This window comes from Anabrus simplex, chromosome 2 (assembly GCF_040414725.1).
Source record: "Anabrus simplex isolate iqAnaSimp1 chromosome 2, ASM4041472v1, whole genome shotgun sequence".
Lineage (NCBI taxonomy): Eukaryota > Metazoa > Arthropoda > Insecta > Orthoptera > Tettigoniidae > Anabrus > Anabrus simplex.
In genome coordinates this window covers 974,491,096-974,519,062 of record NC_090266.1, presented here as the reverse complement: position 1 = coordinate 974,519,062, position 27,967 = coordinate 974,491,096, and the positions used below count along the sequence as shown (strand labels likewise).

The 27,967-nt window shown below is 39.2% G+C and overlaps 1 protein-coding gene across 4 annotated transcripts in view; it reads left to right on the top strand.

The window, feature by feature from the left end:
• The window catches only part of LOC136864585 (RING-type E3 ubiquitin-protein ligase PPIL2), a 308,814-nt gene that overhangs the window by 253,918 nt on the left and 26,929 nt on the right, over positions 1-27,967 (top strand). For all 4 annotated transcript variants that reach the window (XM_067141780.2, XM_067141779.2, XM_067141781.2 and 1 more), the window contains exon 10: positions 14,341-14,480. In XM_067141780.2, the coding sequence (XP_066997881.1) occupies positions 14,341-14,480 (140 nt within the window). The remainder of the gene's footprint in view (positions 1-14,340; positions 14,481-27,967) is intronic.

Genomic DNA, 27,967 nt, shown 5'->3' with positions numbered 1-27,967 from the left:
AGAGTGGAGGCGGAGCTCTGGCCTCTTCCGGCTGATGGTGAGCGGCCGACCAGATCGGCTCCTGGCTCCAAGAGGGTTAAAGTATCTGTAATTTATATTTCACATCCTCGACATTTCAGTATTTCTGTGGCTTTGTTCTAAAAGGGCCAATGTCATTTTTTATCGAAATTTAGATATTAACTGATACAAACACATTGTATCCTGGCTTGCAACATGTTAAAAGGGCCAATGTCTCTGTTAAGTACTAAACGAACAGTTAACGTTTAATTAAATAAGCCCTTGCCAATAATGTTAGATTAGCAATAAAGATTAGAGACCTGGCAATTTTTAAAGAATACGATAGAAAAAATGAACATTTAATAAGGTGACTTCCACAAAGAAAGTATAAAGTTATTTAAAATTAATGGTTAAAAAAAATAATTGGAAAACTATAAGCAAAACTTCAAATGCTCATAGCTCAACAACAGGTTTTTTTGACATTGGCCCTTTTAGAACCAAGCCACAGATTTATGAGCGGTTAGCTGATAATCAAGTTCCTACATTCCAATAATTGCAATTTAAGTCCCTGGCGAAGTTTAGACAGAAATACTTTTGAGAAATTATTGTAAACAACCTCATATTTTTCAGCAGTTATGGACACTTTTATTCTCCGTCCCGCGGAGTAGGGAAAAATAATAGTAATCCACCATCTGTAAAGATCACATAACTGCATTTTAGTTGAGAATTGTAGTGTAGATACGGTATATTAGATAGTATCTTGCCTGTTATATTCGTGTGTATTTTTGTGCAAACAGCAGGTTTCATTTCTACTACAGCATAGTAGGACAAAGTAGTACTAATATTAATCTGTATACATGTTTAACTTTGTTGGTAATTTTTGAGTACCTACCGGTAGTTCTTGCGAATATCTAAATATCTAAATTTAGGCCTAATTGTAATTTTCATTTCTATTTGTGCTTAGTAAGAAGCTAGGATATGTCTGAAAGTAGTTTTAACATTATTGTAGGGTAGTAACTTATTAGAAATTAGAGTGCCTATTCTATAATTTTGAGTAGTTTTGCAAATTTCGAACTTTAATGGTAAGTTTCTTTTCTGATTTTGCTTGGTAATAACCTGTTGTAATTAGAATACGTCTGACCGTAGTTTAAAATTATTGTAGTGTATTGTAGTATCATTACTTAGTCTGAACGTAGTTTAAAATGATTGTAGTGTATTATAGCATCTTGTTAGAAAGTAGTGTGTTTATTCTGTTACTGTGAAATATATGTGTAGTATAGTACTGTTTCTGTGGTATCAGTAGTAATTCTCTTATTAAAATTCTGTTGTTGTAATTAGGGTAGACTTAACTGCAGTTAAGAATTGTGCAATTCTTGTGTATTATTCTCTGTTTCCAGTAATTAACAGCAATTTTCATCCTATTAGCGTGTTGTAGGAATAAAAAATCGTACAGTTAAGTAGTACTGTAGTGTAGTAGTAGCCTATATTAATTAACTTACTGTCGTGTGATCTTTGTGAGCTAACCTAGACAATATTCCTTTCCTTTCATTTTTATTTTGCACAGAATAAATTATTTTTCCTTTTCCTTTCATTATTTAGTAAAAAATGGCTAAGCAGTGTGAGTGTAGGAACTGTGGGTGTGACCAGGCATTAAGGAGTATGAGGGAGGAATTGGAGAGCGTGAGGGAGATAATTATAGATCGGGCCAGCTAGGAAGACATCCGGTGAGGGGAAGTGTGCGAGTGAGAAAGCAGAGCCGTGGGAGCGAGAACGCTGACTTCCCCTTGTTCGCTCAGTGTTGTGGCGACGTACAGTTGACACGAAATATTTGTTATAACCGACAAGTAACACTCCGCAAATTTTTAGTTAGTGGAATTTTCTTCCAGCTGTAAATTACAGACATATGTAGCCGAAAAAAATTTATTTACAAGGGTTACAGATGATAGATAGATTTAAGGAGTTAGAACATAATTTAACCTTTTCTTCTTCTTCTTCTTCTTCTTTTATGACCACATAGGATCACTTTAGTCAGTCCGTCGTTCAGGTCTCTTTGAAGGGATTGTTCGGGCTTTGCGGTCCTCCCAGTACTTCTTCAGACGCTCCGATCTTCGTGCCCTTTCCTCAGTTGAAAATGTGCGTGTTGTTGGTTTGTTTTGTGTAAGGGTAAAGCGGAGGTTTGTATTCTTGAGTTTTGTATTCAATTTTATCTTATTTTTGGTGTCTTCTGTTGTAAGGCCTATTTCCTTCAGATCCTCTCTTACTTCTCTGATCCATTTACATCCTGTTGTGGTATTTTTTGAGACGAGATTGTGTTGTACTAGTTGTTTCAGAAGTCTCGAGTCCTGCATCCTCATGATATGTCCAAAGAATCCCAGTCTCCTCTTACGCATAGTATCTGTAATGGGTTCTAGCTCTTTGTACACGACTTTGTTAGGTATTAACCGCCACTGTCCATCTTTCTGATATTTTTTGTTGATACAGGTTCTTCCAATCCTCCTTTCAATTTTCTGAAGTCTGTCAGTCTTTGATTGTTTATTCAGGTAAAAGAGTGTTTCTGCTGCATATGTAGCTTCCGGTTTTATAACTGTGTTGTAGTGTTTTATTTTTGTATTTATTGATAGACATTTCTTTTTCTAGATATCCCATGTTAATTTTTGTGCTTTAGCTAATCTATTTGTTCTTACTTGGATTGAGATTTTTTCATTTAAGTTATGTGTTATTACTTCTCCAAGATATTTAAACTGAGTTACTATTTTGATTTTATTACCATTTATGGTGACTTCTTTTAGCTGTGTTGGTTTTTGGGGCATAATTTCTGTTTTTTCAAATGATATTTTGAGGCCAATTTTATTTGCAATGTTTTGAAGTTCTGATATCTGGGTTTTTGCTTCTTTTATGTCCACTGCTAGTAATGCTAAATCGTCAGCAAAACCCAGGCAATTTGTTTTGATTTTTCGGCCAATCTTTATTTTGGGGGGACATTTTCTAAACCATTCCCTCATTACCATTTCTAGAGCACAGTTAAATAATAGTGGTGAGAGCCCATCTCCCTGCCGTAGTCCAGTTTTAATTTCAAATGTCCCTGATGTTTCACCCCTAAACTTCACTTTTGACTTGGTATTGGTGAGAGTCAATTTTATCATGTTTATTAATTTGGGGTGTAGTCCAAGGTGTCTTAAAATTTTAAACAGAGACCTTTTATTATAGTAGCTGTGTATCAATTTGCGTAGTCATTATTTTAAATTATAATTTAATGTAAAATAACTTTACGACGATGTACATGCACAGTGTAGAATATGTTTGCTATAACAGTAGGCTTCATAACCTTAGCCACATCATGTAAAATAAGTCGATGATAATAATAATAATAATAATAATAATAATAACAATAATAATAATAATAATAATAATAATAATAATAATAACGAATAATAATAATAATAACAACGAAAAAATGAAATCGTGTATGGCCTTTAGTGCCGGGAGTGTCCAAGGACAACTTCGGCTCACCATATGCAGGTCTTTTGATTTGACTCCCGTAGGCGACCTGCGCGTAGTGATGAGGATGAAATAATTATGAATACGACACATACACCCAGCCCCAGTGCCAGTGAAATTAACCAATTAAGGTTAAAATTCCCGACCCTGCCGGGAATCGAACCCGGGACTCCTGTGACCAAAGGCCAGCATGCTAACCATTTAGCCATGGAGCCGGTCAATAACAATAATAAGATAATATACATCAAGAATGAAACACACTGCAAGAAAATTGAAAAACTCTCAGATACTATGTGAAAAAGGAGGATAATTTTTTACGGTCATCTTCTCCTCAAAATGAACTCTAATACAGTAGATTATGCGAACAAATCTTTGACTTCTTCCATAACCGCAAAACAAAACCGAACTGGTTCAAGGAAACTGAAAAAGGCCTAGTAGAATTAAAAATTACAGAAAATTCATTATTCGGTCGAACAGCTAAAGTAATAACTAAAGAAGAAAATATAAGGTTCCAAGACAAATCTACATTAAAAGCTAAATCTATTATCTCGGAAGATGAGAGGAAACGAAGATCAGAAATAATGAAGAAATACTGAGCACAAAGAAAAGAACAACACACAGAGAAAGGATTGATTCAACATACCCCAAAGAGAGTGAAACGAAATAATAATAATAATAATAATAATAATAATAATAATAATAATAATAATAATAATAATAATAATTTTTTTATAAGGCGAGAAAGCAGGGTTAGACTATATGATCGTTTCTCCCTAGCTCCTTAATGCCAAGATTTTGGTGCCCTCTTGTAAAATAAGAAATACGACTTAACAATATGGTATATATAACGATATAGTAGTTCTCAGGCACAGAAACAAAATATAATTCATGAAAAGAAACACCGTAAAGGGTCTACACATGCTGAGTAAAAGGCAACAACGTATGTATAAAAAGATAACTTAAATGACACTTGAAGTAATACATAATAAAATAATGACACTATATTCACAAAATGAGCACATACTTGTTTTAAATGTCCTCTAGAGCTCTTCATTTCCACTGAGTCCTCCGTCATCACTTCTGTCGTCCTCACCGGATGACGTGTCGTCGGCTCCCAGCTGGATCACAAAGGACTCGACAATGTCTTCAAGAGATTCCTCATCCCTCATGAAATCTTTCTCCACCTTCTTTGTGTGTTCACATTTACACTTCCAGTCTTCGGCGGATATTGACATGAATTTCTGTCTAGCGAGTTTCTCTACGTCGTCAATAGTGAAGGTGACGTTGTGAGAAGCTACCCAGTTCTTCACTTCTGCCCACATTATTTCAATACTGTTTAATTCAGGGAGATATGGGGGCAGACGAAGGACCGAGTGTCCGTACTGTACCATGAGTTCATCTAGGACGTAGGTTTTGTGTGCCGGCTTGTGCAATTTGATAAGCTCATAAAGCTCGTGTTTGTACATCGTCTCACGGTGGGGAATGTTCCTATTCACTAGCCAGGAGATCATCGTCACTTTCCGTGAACTGGAGGTTGGAGCACGATCTACTTCCTTGTTGTGATATGACGTGTTGTCAATCACGAGAACACTGCGAGGTGGAAGATTAGGTATAAGCATATCTTTCACCCACTTAAAAAAATTGTCACTATTCATATCATCGTGGTAGTCTCCACTCTTGCTGCCAGACTTCCAGATTAGCAGACAGTTCTCGATGAATCCCATTTCCCCGCCAGCATGTACAACTATAAGTCTATTTCCTTTTGACATGGGCGCTGATATACCGGATATTGAATCATCAGACCAGCCTTTGCTGGATACATGGGACGTATGTATATAGGTTTCATCCGTGTACACTATAGGCCTACCCTCTGCCCGATACTGGGCAATTTTGTTCAAATAAACAAATCTTTTGTATTTTATGTCATGCTTTTCCATTAGGATGCGCTTATTAGTTTTAGTTTTTTTTCCAACGATATCCTAATGATCGAAGGATTCGCTTGACACTGGTATTGGATCCTTTGAGCTCTAAGTCTTTCTCTAACTTTGCACGAATTTTTGAAACTGTAGGTAAACATTTTTCAACTAAATAAAAATTGTTAAAAATACGACGTACGGCACCTTCATCAAAGTCGTCCAGTCCAGTAACAATCTTTGTGCGCGTTCTTTTTTTGTTTGGTGTTTCAAACAGACTGTCCATAGGTTTTCCTAATTCTATCGCTTTTCGTTTTTCGCTCTTAATCCGTGCCACAGAACTTTCTGACCCTCCAACAGCTGCTGCTACTCTTTCCTGCACTTTCTTACAATCTATCACAAACTTTTCTTCCACTGCCTCCCTTTCCATAAAGTCTATAACGTTCGAGATTGCAGCACGAGTCTGACTCTTGAGCACCTTACGATGCAGGCTACTTTTAACGCCTTCCATACTGTCACAGGTGGGCCTAACATACACCACCACTAATCACAGTTACTACACAATGATAAATTACAAAGCAGCACGCGCCAGCTGAGTGTACACTTATGCACTGAACTGTCCTTGTAGCAGGACCTCTATTAGGAGGGGATGCGCTACACTGGATCGTCCAAAGAGCGCATGCGCGGCCAGACGTCTTCCTAGCTGGTCCGATGTTTAGATTCTCTCAGAGGACAGGAAGGAAAGTAGGCCTCCAAACAATGTACAGGATACAGTAGGTGTAATAGAGGGATGGGAAGGAAAGGGGGGAATTGTAGAAGACAGGTGGTCTAATGTTTTAAGGGAAAGGAGATTGCAGGCTAAGGGCTGAAGAGTCTAGTGTCAGACCTAAGACGAAACGCTGGTTAATAGAGCAAACGCCGGAAAAGCCATCCATCTAATTTTTGATCTGATTTTTGATATGCTCTATTGATGGAAAAGAATCTAATTCCCTTCATGGGAACTTAGAATTTCCATTTGGAATTGCTAGGCGGGCATTAATTCCATTGTGGAGTTTTATCTCCCGTATGCAGTTATCAGGCTGTGCTTCATAAATAAGCTTCTGATAAGTTCACCTGCATACACCCCAGCGTCAGTGGGTAGGGTCTGACACATCCCACTCTGAAGAGTCTAGTGTCTGACCTAAGACGAAACGCTGGTTAATAGAGCAAACGCCGGAAAAGCCATCCATCTAATTTTTGATCTGATTCAGGACAGGTGTCGGTGAGAAATCAGTACGAGTCACTGCAAGTAGAACAACCAAGGGAAGATGAGGAACAAGGAACTGTTGCCGAGAAGTGTGGAAGTAGGAGAAAGGGAAGAGGTAGGAATGGGAAATGTGGAGTAGTGTATAGGAAAAGACAGGTGGAACAGGTTCATGGGATGGAGAAAAGGGAGTAGCTTCTGCAGCTGTCAGGAAAGATAGGACTGACCAGGAGGGGAGGGGATCAAATGAGGTGGGTAGGGTTGAGGCTCTGGTCATGGGGGATTCCATCGTTAGACATGTCGGGGAAAGTGTGTGGAGGAAAGGGTACCAGGGTAGAGTGTTATCCAGGAATTAGGTTAAGGCAGATGTTGAGGAAAGTAGAACAGGAGGAGGAGGTGGTAGTGTTTCACGTTGGTACTAACAACGTGAGACAAACAGGTATAAGTACCAACATAGTTTTTTTTTTTTTTTTTTTTTTGCTAGGGGCTTTACGTCGCGCCGACACAGATAGGTCTTATGGCGACGATGGGATAGGAAAGGCCTAGGAGTTGGAAGGAAGCAGCCGTGGCCTTAATTAAGGTACAGCCCCAGCATTTGCCTGGTGTGAAAATGGGAAACCACGGAAAACCATTTTCAGGGCTGCCGATAGTGGGATTCGAACCTACTATCTCCCGGATGCAAGCTCACAGCCGCGCGCCTCTACGGGCACGGCCAACTCGCCCGGTGTACCAACATAGTTGGGGATGTGTGGGATCTGGTAAATGCAGCACAGGTAAAGTTTAAGGAAGCAGAGATTGTTATCAGTGGAATACTGTGTAGGAGGGATACTGACTGGAAGGTGATTGGTGATTTAAATGAGACTATGGAGTGGGTATGTGGGAAACTGGGAGTTAAATTTCTAGATCCTAATGGGTGGGTAGGAGATAGGGATCTGTGCTCAGATGGCCTTCACTTAAACCGCATCGGTATATATAACTTAGGAAATTTGTTTAGAAGGGTTATAGGGAGGTACAATCAGGGAAACGGGGTGGCCTAGCGAGTGGTGTTAAGGGAACAGGGAACTGAAAATCAAGTAGGGATGACATAAAACTGTTAGTGCACAACTGTAGAAGTATTGTAAAGAAAGGAATAGAATTAAGTAATTTAATAGATATGTACTTACCAGATATTGTAATAGGAGTTGAATCATGGCTGAAAGGTGATATAATGGATGCAGAAATTTTCTCACGGAACTGGAGGGTATATCGTAGAGATAGGATAGGAATGGTTGGAGGGGGAGTATTCATTCTCATGAAAGAATAATTTGTAAGCTACGAAAAAGTTAAAGATGACAAACACGAAATTCTAGGGGTAAGACTCATCTATAAAGATAATAGGCAGCTTGATGTCTTTGGAGTGTACAGACCAGGAAAGGGTAGCGCAGATGCTGATTCAGAATTATTTGATAAGATAATCAGGTATGTGGGAAACGATAAGGAAAGGAACGTGATTGTAGCGGGTGATCCCAATTTACCAAATGTTAATTGGGAAGGTAATGCGAACGACAGGAAGCATGACCAACAAATGGCAAATAAGTTAATATGGGTAGGGCGCCTGATTCAGAAAGTGATGGAACCAACTAGAGGGAAGAATATTCTGGATGTGGTGCTGGTAAAACCAGATGAGCTCTATAGAGAAACTGAAGTAATAGATCGTATTAATGATCACGAAGCTGTTTTTGTGGTGATTAAAAATAAATGTGAAAGAAAGGAAGAGATTAAAATGAGGACTATTAAGCAGTACCACATGGCTGATAAAACAGGCATGCGAGAGTTTTTAATAAGTAACTATGATCGGTGGAAAATGGTAAATAAAAATGTAAACAGACTCTGGGATGGGTTTAAAGCAATTGTTGAGGAATGTGAAAATAGGTTTGTACGTTTAAAGGTGGTGAGGAATGGTAAAGATCCACTATATTATAACAGAGAAGTACAGAGACTAAGGAGGAGGTGCAGGTTGGAAAGAAATAGAGTTAGAAATGGCTGTGAAAGTAAGGAGAAATTGAAATAGAGTTAGAAATGGCTGTGAAAGTAAGGAGAAATTGAAGCAACTTACTAGGAAATTGAATATAGCAAAGAAGTCAGCTAAGGATAACATGATTGCAAGCATAATTGGTGGCCATACGAATTTTAGTGAAAAAAGGAGGAGTATGTATAGGTACTTTAAGGCAGAAACCGGTTCCAAGAAGGACATTCCAGGAATCATTAATGACCAAGGGGAGTGTGTATGAGAGGAAATACAAAAGGCAGAAGTATTCAGTCAGCAGTATGTAAAGATTGTTGGTTACAAGGATAATGTTCAGATAGAGGAGGTGACTAATAATAAAGAAGTATTAAAATTTACCTATGACAGCAATGACATTTACAGCAAGATACAAAAGTTGAAAACTAGAAAAGCAGCTTGAATTGATAAGGTTTCGGGAGATATACTAAAGACAATGGGTTGGGATATAGTACCATATCCGAAGTACTTGTTTGATTATTGTTTGCATGAAGGAACTTTACCAAATGAATGGAGAGTTGCTATAGTAGCCGCTGTATATAAAGGAAAGGGTGATAGACATAAAGCTGAAAATTACAGGCCAGTCAGTTTGACATGCATTGTTACGTAAGCTTTGGGAAAGCATTCTTTCTGATTATATAAGACATGTTTGCAAAATGAATGACTGGTTTGATAGAAGGCAGTTTGGTTTTAGGAAAGGTTATTCCACTGAAGCCCAACTTGTAGGATTCCAGCAAGATATAGCAGATATCCTGGATTCAGGAGGTCAATTAGACTGTATCGCGATTGACCTGTCTAAGGCATTTGATAGGGTAGATTATGGGAGACTACTGGCAAAAATGAGTGCAATTGGGCTTGACCAAAGAGTGACTGAATGGGTGGCTTTGTTACTAGAAAATAGAACTCAGAGAATTAGAGTAGGTGAGCTTTATCTGTACCTGTATTTTTTTTTTTTTTTTTTGCTAGGGGCTTTACGTCGCACCGACACAGATAGGTCTTATGGCGACGATGGGATGGGATAGGCCTAGGAATTGGAAGGAAGCGGCCGTGGCCTTTATTAAGGTACAGCCCCAGATTTGCCTGGTGTGAAAATGGGAAACCACGGAAATCCATTTTCAGGGCTGCCGATAGTGGGATTCGAACCTACTATCTCCCGGATGCAAGCTCACAGCCTGTAAAAATTAAGAGGGGAATTCCTCAAGGCAGTATTATTGGACCATTATGTTTTCTTATCAATGATATTTGTAAAGAAGTGAAATCAGAGATAAGGCTTTTCGCAGATGATGTTATTCTGTACAGAGTAATAAATGTTACAAGATTGTGAGCAACTGCAAAATGACCTCGATAATGTTGTGAGATGGACAGTAGGCAATGGTATGATGATAAACAGGGATAAAAGTCAGGTTGTGAGTTTCACAAATAGGAAAAGTCCTCTCAGTTTTAATTACTGCATTGATGGGGTGAAAGTTCCCTTTGGGGATCATTGTAAATACCTAGGTATTAATATAAGGAAATATCTTTATTGGGGTAATCACATAAATACGATTGTAAATAAAGGGTACAGATCTCTGCACATGGTTATGAGGGTATTTAGGGGTTGTAGTAAGGATGTAAAGGACAGAGCATATTTGTCTCTGATGAGACCCCAACTAGAGTATGGTTCCAGTGTATGGGACCCTCACCAGGATTACTTGATTCAGGAACTGGAAAAAATCCAAAGAAAAGCAGCTCAATTTGTTCTGGGCAATTTCTGGCTAAAGAGTAGTGTTACAAAAATGTTGCAAAGTTTGAGCTGGGAAGACTTGGGAGAAAGGAGACGAGCTGCTCGACTAAGTGGTATGTTACAAGTGATGAAAATCATTTTTCGTCCGTATTGAAAGTTTCATAAACTGTATATAGGATAATATCTTTTGTTTATTTCCACCTATTCAATACATTACAACTTGTTGTAATGTATTGAATAGGTGGAAATAAACAAAAGATATTATCCTATATACAGTTTAAGTGGTATGTTCCGAGCTGTCAGTGGAGAGATGGCGTGGGAGGATATCAGTAGACGAATAAGTTTGGGTGGTGTCTTTAAAAGTAGGAAAGATCACAATATGAAGATAAAGTTGGAATTCAAGAGGACAAATTGGGGCAAGTATTCGTTTATAGAAAGGGGAGTTAGGGATTGCAATAACTTACCAAGAGAGATGTTCAATAAATTTCCAATTTCTTTGCAGTCATTTAAGAAAAGGCTAGGAAAACAACAGATAGGGAATCTGCCACCTGGGCGACTGCCCTAAATGCAGATTAGTAGTGATTGATTATGGTATGAATTGGTCTCTTCATTGTTGGTTTTTATATGAGTTTGTGATCTGGAGAAAGTGCAATATGAGCTTATTTTTAGTACTTTAGTTTTTCTTCATTCACTCTTTTAGCAGGATGCTTTCAAAACTCAGCACCATTTTCTTAATAATTCTCACTCAGTTCAGTACCAGAACAGTTCAGTTTATTTTACTGTTAATTTATGTGACTTGATTTGTCACTTGTTGTTCCTTTCTGTAACTTACATTGATCTGTTGGTTTCCTCTTCTTTCATGTTTGTTTTTTGTTCCTAATATTTTACCACCTACATACATTTCACTGCGTAACGAAATTTGACGAAGTTTTTGTTTATCTTATTTTTTGTGCATTTATTGAATAGGTGGTTTTTTATTAAATTATCCTTGATATCTATGCCTAACGTCATCTTCAATACGGAACAATAATGAGAGTTGTTACTTGTAATATGTTAATGAATGTTTCAATTTTCTTAAAAGCTACTAATAGTGCATGCTTATTTAATACGACTAGAGTCCTATAGAAGAAATCTACCATACAGTACCTCAAGAATTGGTGGGAATAAGGGCAAAAATATTGAATAACACTGAATCTTCACCCAACAATGGTGACATTAAAAAATGTACGTTAGAACGGCATTTCCTGTTACGTTCTTCTGACCCCTCTGCTCGTACTATACCCCACACATAGTCTCCCATCATAGCACAGTCCCAATGTCCCCGATACCTTCCTTCCATGCAGTGAATGTCTTGGTGATAGCGTTCACCGTGTTCTTCACATACAGCTCCTAAATTTGGCCTAAAGAAATCAGTATGAGAAAACAAATAGTGCATTTTCACCGACATTCTACATCCAAGTACATGATAACTCTTTATCAAATTCTCTATCAGTTTCATGTAATTCTCACTTATATTGCTTCCCAAGAACTGTTGCACTACCATTCTAAAAGCATCCCAAGCATTTTGTTTATCAAAAGTCATTGCATCTACAAGTTCTCTTGATTGTAACATCACACGAATCTGAGGTCCGGTGAAAATTCTGTCTTTTATTTTTGCTTCAGATAACTTTGGGAACATTTGTCTGATGAGGCTCAAAGCCTCACTGTTGCTATCTAAACCTTCGGTGAATTGTGTAGCAAGTCCAAGTTTGATATGGAGTGGTGATAACAAAATCTTCTCCCTGGACACAAGGGGCTCATTTCTCACATTGTGTACACCTGGAACGAGTTCTTTTCTTGTTGGCCATTCCTTCCTGGTGTAATGCTGATCATCCGCTCTGCTGTTCCACAGGCAGAGGAAGCAAGAATATTTGGTGTAGCCACCTTGAAGCCCCAGAAGAAATCCCAAAATCTTAAAATCACCACAAACATCCCATTTGTAACATTCGTAATTTAGTTTTTCCAAGAGCAGCTTCATATTTTCATAAGGTTCCTTAAGTTGTGCTGAATGAGCTTGTTCCCATTGTGCAGTAGGACAGCTTTGAGACTTCTACTTGAACTATCTATAAATAGACGCCATCGATCCGGTTCATGAGGAATCTTAATGTCTTCAAACAGACCATTAACATCACTACAAAAACAAATAGTTCCATACATTTTGTAAAAGCATACAAAATCCTCATGCCTTAGCCTATATTTTGTTATTTTACAGGATTTATTGAGCAAGTTATATTGCTTCAGACAGGGTGCAAGAAGTTCAGCCTTTGATTTAGTTAGTTGCAACTCCCAAACAAGGTCATCCAGTTTCGGCTGAGTAAAGAGTTGTGGTTCCAAATTGCTGTCATCACTAAAACTGAAATCACTGTCATCACTTGAATTTGTCTCTACGTCTTTTTCACATGTATTCTGTTTTGGTGGTGATGGAATTGACAGCTCTTCACTATGTGGTACTGGAGCAATAGATGACGGTATGCTGGGATATGGAATATTTTTCCTGCTCTTTGTACTTTTGTAATGACCGAGCTTGATAGCTTCAGTCGCTTAAGTGCGGCCAGTATCCAGTAATCCGGAGATAGTGGGTTCGAGCCCCACTGTCGGCAGCCCTGAAGATGGTTTTCCGTGGTTTCCCATTTTCACACCAGGCAAATGCCGGGGCTGTACCTTAATTAAGGCCACGGCCGCTTCCTTCCAATTCCTAGGCCTATCCTATCCCATCGTCGCCATAAGACCTATCTCTGTCGGTGCGACGTAAAGCAATTAGCAAAAAAGAAAAAAACTTTTGTAATGTGTTATATTCACCATACAATAATAACAGTCGCCGTGATAATTTGTAGGCTCTCACCATATTTGGGGGAATTGCAAATGGCATACATTTTCTTGTTCCACGTAGCCAACCCTCTAAAGTAGACAGACAGCTGCCACAAGTGACTTGGGGAGCATGTACCATGCACGTGCACACTGAAATAAGCATGGTACGCCTCACAGAACTTCTTACTGGGCACAATTTTATGTTTCACTTGTTTAGATCCAATGTAATGTCCACATAGATAACAAAATGCATCTGCTCTCAATTTACAACGTCTGGATGTTGATATTTTTCATTAAAAGACAACAATTCAACGTTACTTATAACCACAGAACTGGATCTACATTCACAAACGACAGGAAGACATTTTGTGAAAAAATGTTGATATATATATCGATACATACATTTGGCTTTTTAAAGAAGTCTATATATTGAACCTTTCCAGATGTATACCAATACTGATGGAACATCACATTAAAGCTATCTGGTGGTGATCACCTTGAACAACTACAATTGCCAGAAAAAGTAGTAAATTCACAATTTTTCACAAACCATTAATATATCAAAAAGTATTGACATTTTAAAATAACTAATGGCATATTCACATTCAGCACGTTGGTTTCATAAAATAAACACAAAGAAATGAACATAAACAATTTTTTGTTACATAGTGATTTTTTTTATCTTTTTATCTCTTCCCTTTTCCTGTGTTTATCTGGCTTTCTTCTTATCCTACACTTTCCACATCAATACTGAAGGAAGATCTGGGAAGATGCTTGCCCTCCTGTGCTCCTCATGAAGCTGGAAAAGAAATGTGCTTGCTGGTGGTTGAGAAGAAATGATTTAGGAAAGAGCCAATGTATTTGAAGGCGGCAGTGTACGAAGACGTAGAGATTGTCCTCATCTCCTTTTCTATCATTCCCTCTTCTATGCTGACCTATCATTATGTTCATCCTGTGATGTGTTTTCTACACATGTTGCTATCTTTTTATATACTAGTATGACTTGATTTATCACTTTGTTTGTTCCTTTCCATTACTTGTATTGAAAGATTGTCATAAATTCTTATTTTTGTTCCAGTTGGCTGCTGAAAGAGAAGAAGCTGCTAAAAAAGCAAGTTTACCAGCCCCAAAGAAAGAAGTTTCAACAAATGAAGATGGCAGTAGGAAGATTTATAGGTCAGGAGTTGGTAAATACATTGCCCAGGCAAAAGCTGAAGAGTAAGTTGGAAACAACTATTTAATTTTAATTTGTTGAATTTTGTGACTGAAAATTGAACGTATGACCAAATTTTGATATTAGTATAAAGGTCTATTTGCATTCATTTGTATGTGCTGGATTTGAAATGTAAATTCAAGGAAGTTGGTTATCGTAAATGTTTCTCAACGTTGACATCCATAAGCATGATGATAACTACCTTATAATGAATTGTCCAACCCCAGTACTGTTTTTTGTCATCAAAGAAATTACCTCAGTGGAGGGCTTTTGAGTATCCTCAGCAACCGACTCGTGGGACAGTAAGACTGGGTATTTTGTGTCCACTACCACAGCATTGGAGTTGGATAGGCAGTACTTTTATATACAGGTGAACAAAAAATGGCACACTTGGAGGTCGGCATGCGATTCCTCATCCCATTGCAAGACAAAAGTTTCTATAGCCAAATTGGATCTGGTGCTGTTGAAAAACAAGTCTAAAACTAGAAGCTGGCAACACTTGTCACATCCTGCAGCGCATCGGAACGTAATAGAGAAGCGTGCATCATCCCGCTCTACCGTACCCGCCGTCGCAGCTCACTGAGTAGACGGCTGGGTTATCAAACCCACATGCACCATGGAGCTACGGCTCAAATCTACGTCAGGTTTTTTTTTTTCTTTCTTTTGTGTGTGTGACGTCAGGTCCCTAGTTCCCGTCGTGTAACTGCGTTTGTAAACATGACATCCTGTTGTCACATGACAATAGTCGAACACATGACAGTGTGATCCATTCAACTGAATGCATGAGTCGACTAACCATGCAGTGCACAACCATAACTGGTCCTATCAAGTGCATGTAGGACGGCTTCCTGATGGAGTACACAAACTGCGAATACGTCAATATGCTTTTAGTGTTGGATGCATCCGATAACCAAGCTTCTGCTGCTGCTCGTGAGTATGCAGCACGGTACCCTCAAAGGCACCATCCCGATAAGAATGTTTTTCGTCGTCTTGAGCAACGCCTTATTAAACAAATTAATTTAAAACACCACCTAATCGATACTTTATTTCTTACCTTTTGGCAGAATTATAAAAACATTATCATATACAGGACATGTTTCGACCACTTAGTGGTCATCTTCAGCTGTCTTTAAATAGCTTAGATGAAACAATTTGAGTAGTAAGTACATTAAAATCTTAAATTACCTTCCCATGGGAACTTATAACTATTGCTTAATGTGCTTGAAATTTGGGGGGGAAAGGGGCAGGATTTTAGCGATGTGGTGTGTAAAAAAGGTACTTAAATTACAATTTGCATCTACGGTAATATTTAAAAAAACTTATTTTCTAATTGAATATATTTAAAAAATCTTAAAATGTCTGTAGTTAGACACTTTTTGTAAAAACACTAGGTGCCTCAATCTTGCTTATGTTAAAATCGTTGTGTATAACAGTCTTCAAGTTTCTTATTGATTGTCTGTCGTGTTGATTATCTTCCTTGAAAGTTGCTTTTTATTTTTAGTACCCGGTTTTGTTGAACTGTTAATTTACAATGGTCCTATGGTGACTTCTCTATTAAGTTGCGTGAAATGGCGGTCCTCAGATTTGGGCAGCTTGCCTCACGATCTTTCTGGAATGGTGTTTATACTCCGCCGCCTTGGGACTGTTTTCAATATCGTTTATATTTTTTACGTCATCCCAAGGACTATTCAAGGCACTCAGATGATCTAAGTTTATATGTTTAATGTCCCTGAATGTGATGTATCTCGACTTATACTTGGGTATTTTGAGCGAGTAAGACAAGTATATTAAGTCATGTGTCAATATGCTAGGGGTAGGGATCTGTCCATGAGATACTATTTTCTGTGGGGTTGTTAGTGATCATTAAGTCAATTAGTGTATGTGAAGATGAGGTATGATTTGTCAGTTTTAGTGGAAGCATTGTCATGTCACATGTCTGGAAAATACTTAACAGTTGTTTTGTATCTCCAGCCTGTTCCAGTAAATTAGTATTGAAGTCTCCAAATATTAAAATATGTTCATAAGTAGGTGATAGTCTCTGTAGAATGTCTTCAATGTCTGAGAGGTGACCTACCCGTGGTGGCCGATAAACAACTCCTATTAGGACTTTAACTGTTGTCACAGTGATCTTGGCAAAAATGAACTCAGGTCTCGGGTCAGCACAATGGGCAGATGTGCATACAATTTTACATTTAATATCATCTCTACAGTACAAGGCTACTCCTCCACCTCTTTTATCCATACGGTCATGCCTATAAATATTATAGCCCGTTATGCGTACCATACTACTAGAGATATGTAGTTGCGCGTAAGCAGTTCTCACTGACACAAGCTACATGTACATTGCTGTTTTCAGGGATAGCTGTTAGCTCCTCATGGTGAGCAGGTAGGGATTGAGAATTTAAATGACTGCAGATCAATGATCATGAGTTGGCCGGAAATACTTTCACTAATGAGCTCTGGCAGCGGGGTCTCTCCGTTCTCAGTTAGGAGAGGTTAGGGGTAGGGGGACAGTCAGTTCCACAGCTGGCAGTGGTTATAACAGTACTCATCACACAAAGCAGAATACCAAGAAGAATACATGCTTCTTACCTCCCTATCTCCTCTGTTATCATGCTGGCTTTTCATGCATTCAATCACATTCACACTCAATAATAAAACACTATGATACAAACTTAAACTTATCCACATTGTCGTTACTTCACTACACTGTTTCACCCCTAGCTGCTTTAATAACATTGTTAAGGTCAGGTCGTGTTATCACTTGTAATTTTTTCCCATCAGAGCTTAGAATGATGATTCATCCATCCTTAGTCCATACAGATTTCTGACCGAAGTGATCACGCACGGCGTTTAGTATGTCCTTTCTCGTTGCTGTTAGCGATTCCGTTATCAGCATACCCGATCCCTTCAGGGATTACTTTTGCATGCCAGATACGGTCACATTCGTGATATCACGTGAACTTTATTATGATGGGCCTTTTCCCTCCCATCACTACCTCAGCTGTTGTTCTGCTTGGTTTCCCAATCCTGTGACAGCGATCTAAATTGTCCAATGTCAAGTCTATCCCTAGGTGGGATTTCACAACACGGAACACCTTATCATAGACGTCCTTGTTCGGAGCTTCTGCCACCCCGTGGAGTAATAGGCAGTTTCTCCTGCTGTACTGCTCTGCTTCGTCGATTAGGTCATCCTGTTTGGAGATCTGGTTATGTATTTCAGTAAGTTCAGAGTTCACCTCCTTGAGCTCCTCGGTGACAGAAGCTCTGAAAGACTGGAACTCAAGGGCGAGTGCGTCTAGGGAAACATCGCCGGGGTTGGTAGCACTGTTGTTGGAAGCGCGCGTTGCCTTCTTGAAGCGAGCTTGGATGTCATTTAGCTTTTCTTCGAATGAAGAAATCTGCTTGTTCAAAGACTTTAGAGACATTGTGAATGAATGTATCTAAATCACTGAGTGTTATTTAGTAATGTAACTTGATCTAGTACACACAAATTGTAGTTAAACTTGCTGATTGCTAGGTGGTCTCACATGCTCTTCCTCACTGTTGCCATCTTCATTTTCATATACTCCAGGAGCCTGTAATTCTATTGTGTCTCTTACTAGTGGTAGATAACAGGCTAGCTGTCATATTTATCCAGTATCTTGCTGATCCTGTCTGTAGTGTTTCTAATGTATGGAAGTATCGCTGTTTTCGGGCAGGTCAGTTCTTCTTTCCCGTTGTTTTCTTCTATGGCGCCCTTTTCTTTGTTTCCTTCCGATTCTAAAGACTCGTCAGATGTTGTTGAGCGAGTAGCCATTCCTCCTGAGGGTTCTCGTGAGGTGTTCTTTCTTTCTATTCTTCGAGGTGTTCTGCATCTGATATCGCTATGGCCCTGTTAACCAGTGATGTTTGAACAGCCTGCTTTTGTGATGGATATTGATGAGAAGAGGTGTGCAGGTACCTGTCTGTATGTGTAGGTTTCCTGTATACTGCATGACTCAGTTTCTCATTGATGTTGCGTTTTACTAGGACATCCAGGAACGGTAGTTTTCTTTTACTTCTATTTCCATGCTGAAGTAAATATTTACATGAATAGAGTTGAGATGGTCGAGAAATAGCTGCAGGTTATTGCTCCCGTGAGGCCAGATCACGAACGTTGTCAACTACATAACTGAGAAAACATTTCGGTTTCAGGGTAGATGTGGCAAAGGCTTTCTGTTCGAAGTGTTCCATATACATGTTTGCTATTATTGGAGAGAGCAGCGACCCCATTGCGGCCTCTTCTATCTATTCGTAGAACTCCCCGTTAAAGTAGAAATAAGTGGCATTAAGAGGCGGCCGGAGTCAGTTCTAGATTCACATTTTATTTCAAAATATCGCCACTAGTCTCGTTGATGTCGACAACTAACTCCACTGATAGTTACATCGCGGGTGCATAGATGACAGTACGAATGGCCAAGGCCGAACGAGCGATTCCCCTCTCACCCTCCAGCGTCACATAGTCTGTCACCAGGAAGTTGTGATACAGTACTTGCACGGAGCTGATGGTGTTGACATTTGTACGGAATGCAAAACATTCCAGGAAATTATTGAGCATGGGTTAGTGCTGAACAAAACAGTCAAAAAAGGTACTGTTTCCGACAAATATAAATGAAATGGCGTATGGCTTTTAGTGCCGGGAGTGTCCGAAGACAAGTTCGGCTCGCCAGATGCAGGTCTTTTGATTTGACACCCGTAGGCGACCTGCGCGTCGTGATGAGGTTGAAATGATGATGGAGACGACACATACACCCAGCCCCCATGCCAGAGAAATTAACCAATTATGGTTAAAATTACCAACCCTGCCGGGAATCGAACCCGGGACCCCTGTGACCAAAGGCCAGCACGCCGGACACTGTTTCCGATGATGAAATGAGGTAGAGCATCAATCCCGTCCCCGCCTCACGTCTTTCCCTGTACCGTCCAGTCAGTGAAACATAATATAATTCTATCCAATGAAAATACAAACTGATATAACAGAAATTAATTCATTTACGAATTTTTTAGTTGCACAGTGATACTTTGGACATACGATAAATATTGTAACGCGACCAAGAACGGAATTTTCCAACAACCGTGAGTAAAAAAAAAGAGCCTTACAAATTTTTAACAGTTTTTTCCTCTTGGAAACAAACAGTTCTGAAATATATAAACAATGTATAAAACATCCCATTGCATATTGTGTTAAAATTTGAATTCGATCAAATAGTTTTCGGAGACACAGAGGTGCCGGAATATTGTCCCACAAGAGTTCTTTAACGTCTCGACCTTCCAATACCACCGCTCTGAACCAGGATCGAACCTGCCAAGGGGCAGAAGGCCTGCGTTCCCGAGCCGTTGTGAGAGTCTCTTTGTCTTTACAAAGACGGATTTGAAGTCGTATGTTTTCGTATAAGTTTTAAATAATAAATGTTACAGCATCTAAATATCCATTAGTTCTGTATTTCATGACTTGAGTGGAGTGTAATTAGAGTAACTACTAAGCTCAAAAATATACCACTTCATTCTCGCTCTCGGTGACGTCAGGCGCTTTAGCCAATAGCAACGCTGCTCACCGGAATGACCTATCTGACCTGTGAGTTATTCCAGTTACGTTGGATAACCCAATTTCCAAGAAATACAAGGACTGTAAATGACGGTTTTGTATACCTACCCGTTATGAAACTCGGAAACGGTGCTGGTAAAGAACGCAACAGCTGAGGGGCACTGCAACTTCTCTCTGTAGGTGGGGGTAGTAGAATAACACCCACAGTATCCCCTGCCTGTCGTAAGAGGCGACTAAAGCGGGCCCCATAGGCTCTGAACTTGGGAGTCTGGGTTGGCGACCACGGAGCCCTTAGCTGAGTCCTAGCTTTATTTCCACTTACTTGTGCCGGGCTCCTCACTTTCATATATCCTTCTTCTTCAAGTGACATCTTTTTTTTTTTTTTTTTGCTAGTTGCTTTACGTCGCACAGACACAGATAGGTCTTATGACGACGATGGAGCAGGAAAGGGCTAGGAGTGGGAAGGAAGCGGCCGTGGCCTTAATTGAATCGATTATTTCAGAAAGCAGTCAATTGCCAAAAAAATGGAAAAATGAGTTATACGCACATTTTGGTGCTGAAACCAGTCAAGAAACGTCGTCCTATAATAGTCAGGCATTACGTTGAATTTCGTATTTAGTTCAGAAACCAGTTAAGTGACACCGCTTGGTTGGTTTCTGCGATAAACTGCTGGTACCTTTCCGGTTGGCACTGCTGTTCTGAATCCAGAATAACCAGCTGTTCATCTGTTTTTGTTGTCATTGTTGTGTTTCTGGAATCGCATGTTCCTAGTTTTGTGAACAACATTCAAAAAGTGTTTCTTTTGTTCAGTGCAGTGTTTTTTATATTCTTGGTAATATGTCTCGCCTCTGTGGTGTAGTGGTTAGTATGATTAGCTGCCACCCTCAGAGGTCCGGGTTCGATTCCCGGCTCTGCCACGAAATTTGAAAAAGTGGTACGAGGGCTGGAACGGGGTCCACTCAGCCTCGAGAGGTCAACTGAGTAGAGGTGGGTTCGATTCCCACCTCAGTCATCCTAGAAGTGGTTTTGCATGGTTTCCCACTTCTCCTCCAGGCAAATGCCGGGATGGTACCTAACTTAAGGCCACGGCCGCTTCCTTCCCTCTTCCTTGCCTGACCCATCCAATCTTCCCATCCCTCCACAAGGCCCCTGTTGAGCATAGCAGGTGAGGCCGCCTGGACGAGGTACTGGTCATTCTCCCCAGTTGTATCCCCCGACCCAAAGTCTGAAACTCCAGGACACTGCCCTTGAGAGGTGGGATCCCTCACTGAGTCCGAGGGAAAACCGACCCTGGAGGGTAAACAGATTAAGAAGAATAAGTGATATGTCTGGAAATTCTGAAGCGGGTTCGAATCCCACTGTCGGCAGCCCTGAAGATGGTTTTCCGTGGTTTCCCATTTTCACACCAAGAAAATGCTGGGGCTGTAACTTAATTAAGGCCACGGACGCTTCCTTCCAACTCCTAGGCCTTTCCTATCCCGTCGTCGCCATAAGACCTATCTGTGTCGGTGCGACGTAAAGCCACTACTGTAGCAAAAATAAATCAGAAGACGAACCTGTATCTAAAAAGGAAACGAGGAGTGGTAGACAAACAAACTCACACGCGTAATATTATTCAGAATGAAAGGGTAAAAGGAGAAGGTTATATTTCTTTCTCAGACAAGAAAGTACCTGGTCTGAGCCCTACATTATTCTTTGTTATTGTTTGTTTTAGGTGCCCATCAATATCAAGAAGATACGTGAACTAAATGCCTTAAAACCTTACCTGATGGAATATGAATACTTTTATGACAGCATTTTACAATGGCCTACTACAGAGACAGAATGTGCTGTGGAGTTTGTGTATGTGGATTGATTACCTCCTGTCATGATGAGCAGGCATTGCTGATTTCATCCTTTTGTATCAGCAATACAGTCTAAACCTATTAAAATATGTTTTTTTTAACAAATATGGGGTTTATGACAAAGTCCCTTCAAAATTCAAGAACCATCCCATAAAAATATGTTTGCAACACTCGTTTATTTCAGAAACCAGTTAAGTGGAAATTTGTTCCGGTTTTTTTACGGCAAAGTTAATAAGCACAATATATTTTTCCTTAGATAGAAATTATTAAGAGATATAATACTTTCAAGCTAAAATATTAAAACCCCTACCATCAGGCCCCGATTTCAAGTAGTTAGCGCCCTGGGCAAACAATATTTAGCCGCCCGCCCCTCTGCTCGTTCTAAAAAATAATTAAAAATTACAGTTTTCAAGATTATGAATTTTTAAACAGCACATTATGCAAATAGAGTTAATTCTCATAATTAAAGTTATCAAGCCAAATAAAGATAACAGCCAAATAAGAATGATGCTCTTTTTATTGTTATTTAAAAAGCTGTTGGTTCAGTTTGATAATTTGTATGTAAATAAATAATTTTAGAAATAAGACACGTTTTCTTCATAAAATTTAAATATATAGATTAAATTCAGGTTTTAAAGTTAGAATAGTTTCAAGTGTTTTATATAGTCTAATAAAATAATTGGAATAATTTGTGGAATGTAAAAGTAATTTGAGTGTAATGAACTTAAGACGTAATTCACGCAGGCCATAATTACTCGATCCGCCAGCCGCCGACCCTCAAAAACTGGCGCCCTGGGCAAATGCCCAGTTCGCCCATTAGTAAATCGGGGCCTGCTTACCGTAACATATTGTCTGATGCTAGACAGTTTCTTTCATTTTCCCAAAAATGACAGATTTGGCGCTTGACTTGTTTCTGAAATAATCGATTCAATTAAGGTACAGCCCCAGCATTTGCTTGGTGTAAAAATGGGAAACCACGGAAAACCATCTTCAGGGCTGCCGACAGTGGGTTTCGAACCTGTTATCTCCCGAATACTGGATACTGGCCGCACTTAGCGACTGCAGCTATCGAGCTCGGGTTTTAAGTATCTAGAACCGCCACTGCCCATATTGTAATAGGCTACAACTGAAAGAGGAACAACATATATTTATAGCAATTTATTCTTATTCTACTAAACCTTAAAATAGTTTTATAAATGTATACACACAGAGATAATACAGAAACATTAGTAGCAACTACTATTCAGTATGCGGATTCTCAACCATTACTACATCTCTTTCTGTAACGTTACGCCATTTAGCCATTCTTTTAGTGAGATATGTTGTGGCTTATTCGAACTGACGATTCACCTCCGACCTATTCACCTCCGACCTACAATTACCAATAAAAATAAGTTAATTGTCTTAGTTTGAATAGTAAACATCATTGCGTCACTAATATAACAAAGACAATTCAATAAAGTCAGATAACACCTACCTCAGATAAGGCAGCTGTTCTAAGTTCATTCGCAATTTCATGGTGTTCTTCACCAACATATTTGTCATATTCTTCGGCGTGATTTAAAGAATAATGTCGATGAATGTGGGTTTTTTTTTTTTTGTTTTTTTTTTTTTTTTGCTAGTGGTTTTACGTCGCACCGACACAGATATGTCTTATGGCGACGATGGGATAGGAAAGGCCTATGAGTTGGAAGGAAGCGGCCGCGGCCTTAATTAAGGTACAGCCCCAGCATTTGCCTGGTGTGAAAATGGGAAACCACGTAAAACCATCTTCAGGGCTGACGACAGTGGGATTCGAACCCACTATCTCCGGGATGCAAGCTCACAGCTGCGCGCCTCTAACCGCACGGCCAGCTCGCCCAGTGTTAACATTTTTAATAAAGTTTAATGTCTTATTACAAATCAAGCATTTTGCCATTCCATTGCACTCGGTAAAAAGATACGGCATAATAAAACACGACAAAATATAACGTGCTATTGAAAGGTCATACCACAACTAGCGAGTAACAAAGTATTGTCAGCGTGTCCACTGCCGCTTGTTATGAAGCAAGGGTGAGGAAGCGACTGATAGCAGCTGAAGATCTCGCTCACCACATCCCTACGTGGGTAAGAGCTAATTTGTTATCATCCCTCTTCAAGGACAAGGCGCTGCGGCATCTGACGGAAACTGGCTGAACTACCAGCACTAGAATTCGGCCGACACTCGGAAGTCAATAAGCGGAGCTTTATTAAAATCACGATTAAATATATAAAGAAACCCTAATTTTGAAGTATGTTAAAGTAGCCCCTTAGAGAAAAATATAAACTTCGCTACGGTATAGTTTGCTTCCAGTTTGAACACCATCTTGACTTAAAACAAGTTTAGGAAAACCACGGTTCAGAGCTCAATTTCATATGGAGATTCGTTATTTTAATTACCATTTTATAACTATATTTGCATTTCTTTTTGAAATGTTTTTGCACTAATGAAAAGTGTATCACAGACTACCGTGCGCTATAAAAACAAAATAATTTTACCTTGTTCCGTTTCCTTATAAAAACTCTTCCAAACTTTTGACCCATGTTACAACAACTACTGAGCTGGTGGCCGGCTGTTCCAGCTCCGGCCGCCTCTTAAGGCATTCTTTAGCTAGTGTTGACAGGTCTTCTGGAAGTTTCTGGTCTAATAGCGGAAATACTTCTGTTTGCGGCACCTTGGTGAAAAGTGACGTGACGTCAAAACTTACTAATAAGTCCGTACTTTCGATTGATTGGACCTTAAGAAGCTGGATGAAATGTCGGGCGTCCTTCATGTAGGTTTCAGTGTGTCCTGTATGTGACTGAAGTAGTCCGGCTAGGTAACGGGCGATATCGTGCATCGGAGATCCTATGGCACTCAGGATAGGTCGCAGAGGTATGCCTTCTTTATGGATTTTTGGGAGACCATACAATTTAGGAGGTATTGGGTCCAAATAAATCAGTTTCTTCTGTATTTCAGCTGGATTTTTTCATAGGATATAAACTTCATTGTTTTGATCCATATTGAATTGTGATCACAATAATAATTATTAAATTATTTATTTATTTATTTGGGAAACCAAAACAGTGAGAAGCCGAATTACAGAGTTCTGCAATGAAAAGAAAATATTTATAATGGAGTAGCACGTAGCAAACATAAAAAAATAAGTGGAAGAACGAGGAAAGAACATTTAATGATAAAAATAGAGGAAAAAATTAAAAACTAACAGAATAACTGTAGAGACGCCATTTAACAACAAAACATGAAGGCAAAAGAAATGAGGAAAATTAAAGATTGAACGTAAAACGAAGAGAAGAACTTATAGCTAGGCACACTAAGATAAATACAGACATAACACATAAGTAACGCTATAGTACAGTAAAAAATAAATAAATATTACATTATGTACAATGCGAAGAGAAAAAAGGAATGTGAAGAAAATGAACTAGGTTCAGTTAAGGAAGAATCAATTAAATGGGACATATGAAGAAAAAAGTCCAAGTTTCTGTCAGAAGATAAAGACTTGAGGAGGGTTGGTATGCGGATAAATAAAGTTCTTTGAACGGGAGAGAGAGGTGGGAATACGGAATATGAAGGGGTGGATTAATCCTGGTTTTGCAAATTGGAACATGTTGGGGAAATAAAAGATGCAGGTTCAGAAGAACGAAATAAACCGTTAACAGCGTTATGTAGGAATCTAAGGTCAGCTACTTTCCTGCGACTAGATAACGGGCGAAGGTTTAACTTATCCCATATCTGATTACTGCTCAAGTTTCGACAATCAGATACTCTGGCTCTAACAATAGCACAGAAGAATGACTGCACGTGGTCAATGTGATTCAGATTAGTTGGTGAAGAGGTAGACCAAATGGGAGACGCAAATTCAATAATCTTTAGGATGCAAGATACATAGTAGGCTTTGAGGGTGTGGATATTGGTGATGTCAGAAAATCTATACAACAAACCAAGAAGTGACATTGCTCATGAGGTTATGTTTTGTATATGGGGGACAAATAACAATTTACTGTCAAACAACCCTCCTAAGTCATTTTGTCTGTTGGAGTTGGGAACAGGTTACCGAGGAGGGTCCACCTTTTTCAATACTATATTATGCAATATTATTGAATTACATTACTAAACTAGGGACTAGTTTTGGCCTGGGCTGCAGATTGGGTAGGGAGGTGTCAGATTGCAATTTTAACTTAGCTAATTATTTCTTCCACCGGTATCCTATTAGGAGCTACTGCTAAGTTGAGTCCGTTTTTCAAGGCCGATGTAGTAGGTTCACTGAGTGGCTTATCTGTGAGATTAACTATTACATTCTTCTGTAGTGAATCAGATGGTTTCGGTTTCTATTTTAGTAGGAGGCAGTCGAATTTCTTGTTTTGTTTGGCAGTGGTTAGTTCCAGTGTACGGTGGGATTGTGTGTTGCTAATGCTGTCTAATGTGGTCCAGTCATTGAGAGACCAAGTGCTGGCAAGTTCCAAGTGGAGGTGAAATAATTTAGCGTTGAGGTGGTCCAGAGTCTGTCTGGTGTCGCTGATCCGTTCCCTGAGAAGTTTAATGCTGGTTTTGTGAAGAATACGGTCTGTCTGTTGGTTCTTGGTGTGATATTTCAGTCTCACACATGCTGGTATAACGCTGTTGTCCCTACAGCGTTCCAGAAAGGCGAGTCGAGCCAGGTAGTTACTCATCTTCTTTCAAAGGTTGTCAAAGTGTCTAGTAGCTTTGAGAATATCCTTCCCGTAAAGGTTTTGTATCTTAGAAGTGAAGCTTCCACTGTGTGCAGAATTATTTAGTTCTTTTTCCAGGTTGAACCATGTTGTCGTTGTTTTCTGTACATTATGTACTGTTTGCCGACATTTCAAATACATTGCAGTATTTTTTGTCAAGGTGACTGAAATACCCCTGCTCGATCCAAGGTAATCAGTCTCCCAGTATGATTGCTTCCTGTGCTACAGAACGCTATAAGGGAAATTTAAGAGCTCAGAACAAAAGTGAAAGATGTCGTGGAATATTTTAAGCGAAGCCCACCTGCTCTTTCTAAATTAAAAGGAATCCAGAAACAAATGGTTCTTCCAGAGCAGACTCTTAAGCAAGAGGTGCCTACCAAATGGAAATCTACCTATGCTATGTTTCAAAGTGTGATGAAAAACAGAGAAGCTGTTGTGTCAGCTCTGGTGCTAGTGGATCCCGGGATCATTCTATCCAGTGAATATTTTGATATATTGGATGAAATGTACAAAATTCTCAAACTGTTTTTGCAGATTACCAAGGATATAAGCTGTGAGAAACAAGTGACTGTTTCCAATTTGATTTTATTTGCTCAGTGCTTGAATAAATATTTTGAGAAATTTGAAAATGTAAATAAGCCTAGAGAAATATCATCTGTGGTTGCAAAAATCAGAACAGAGCTTGATAAACAGTTCAAAGACATTCAAGACCGAACCATTTTAGCTGAAGCCACCTAGCTCGATTCCAGAGTCAGGAAGCAAGTTTTTTTGTCTACTGCAGCGCAAAATAAGGCGAAACAATTGCTTATCCCAAAAACTGCATCTGTGAGAATTTCCTGCATTGAGGTACCAATGGAATCGAGGAGCAACAACATGCAGGGGACTCAGATGAAGATTTATTGTAGTTAGAGTTCAGCTCCAGTGTTAAACGTTTTACAAGTCCCATTATGCTGCTGGCTGCCACGATAATAGAATATGACAAGTACATTGATGAACCATTCCTGTCAAGGAAGGTGGATCCCTTTAAGTGGTGGCAAGAAAAAATAATTTATTATCCAAGGCTGCACTAGCTGATTTTAAGACAGACTGTTTGTTGTCGGTAGTTCAGTTCCGATTTTCGATTCCACTGTCATCCCCTTCTGACTGTTCCCTGCGGTCCCCTCTAACAGGCGATTCATCCATCTCAGACAAACACTATTATGCAGTTACATTAATATTTTCTTTGTTTTATAATGCAGTACTTTGTAGCCTTACGAAATGTTAGGAAATCATATAATTAATACTTGTGATGAAGTCATCTGAAATGATGACAAAAAGTCGACTATGAAATTCAACTTTGAATGACAACAGT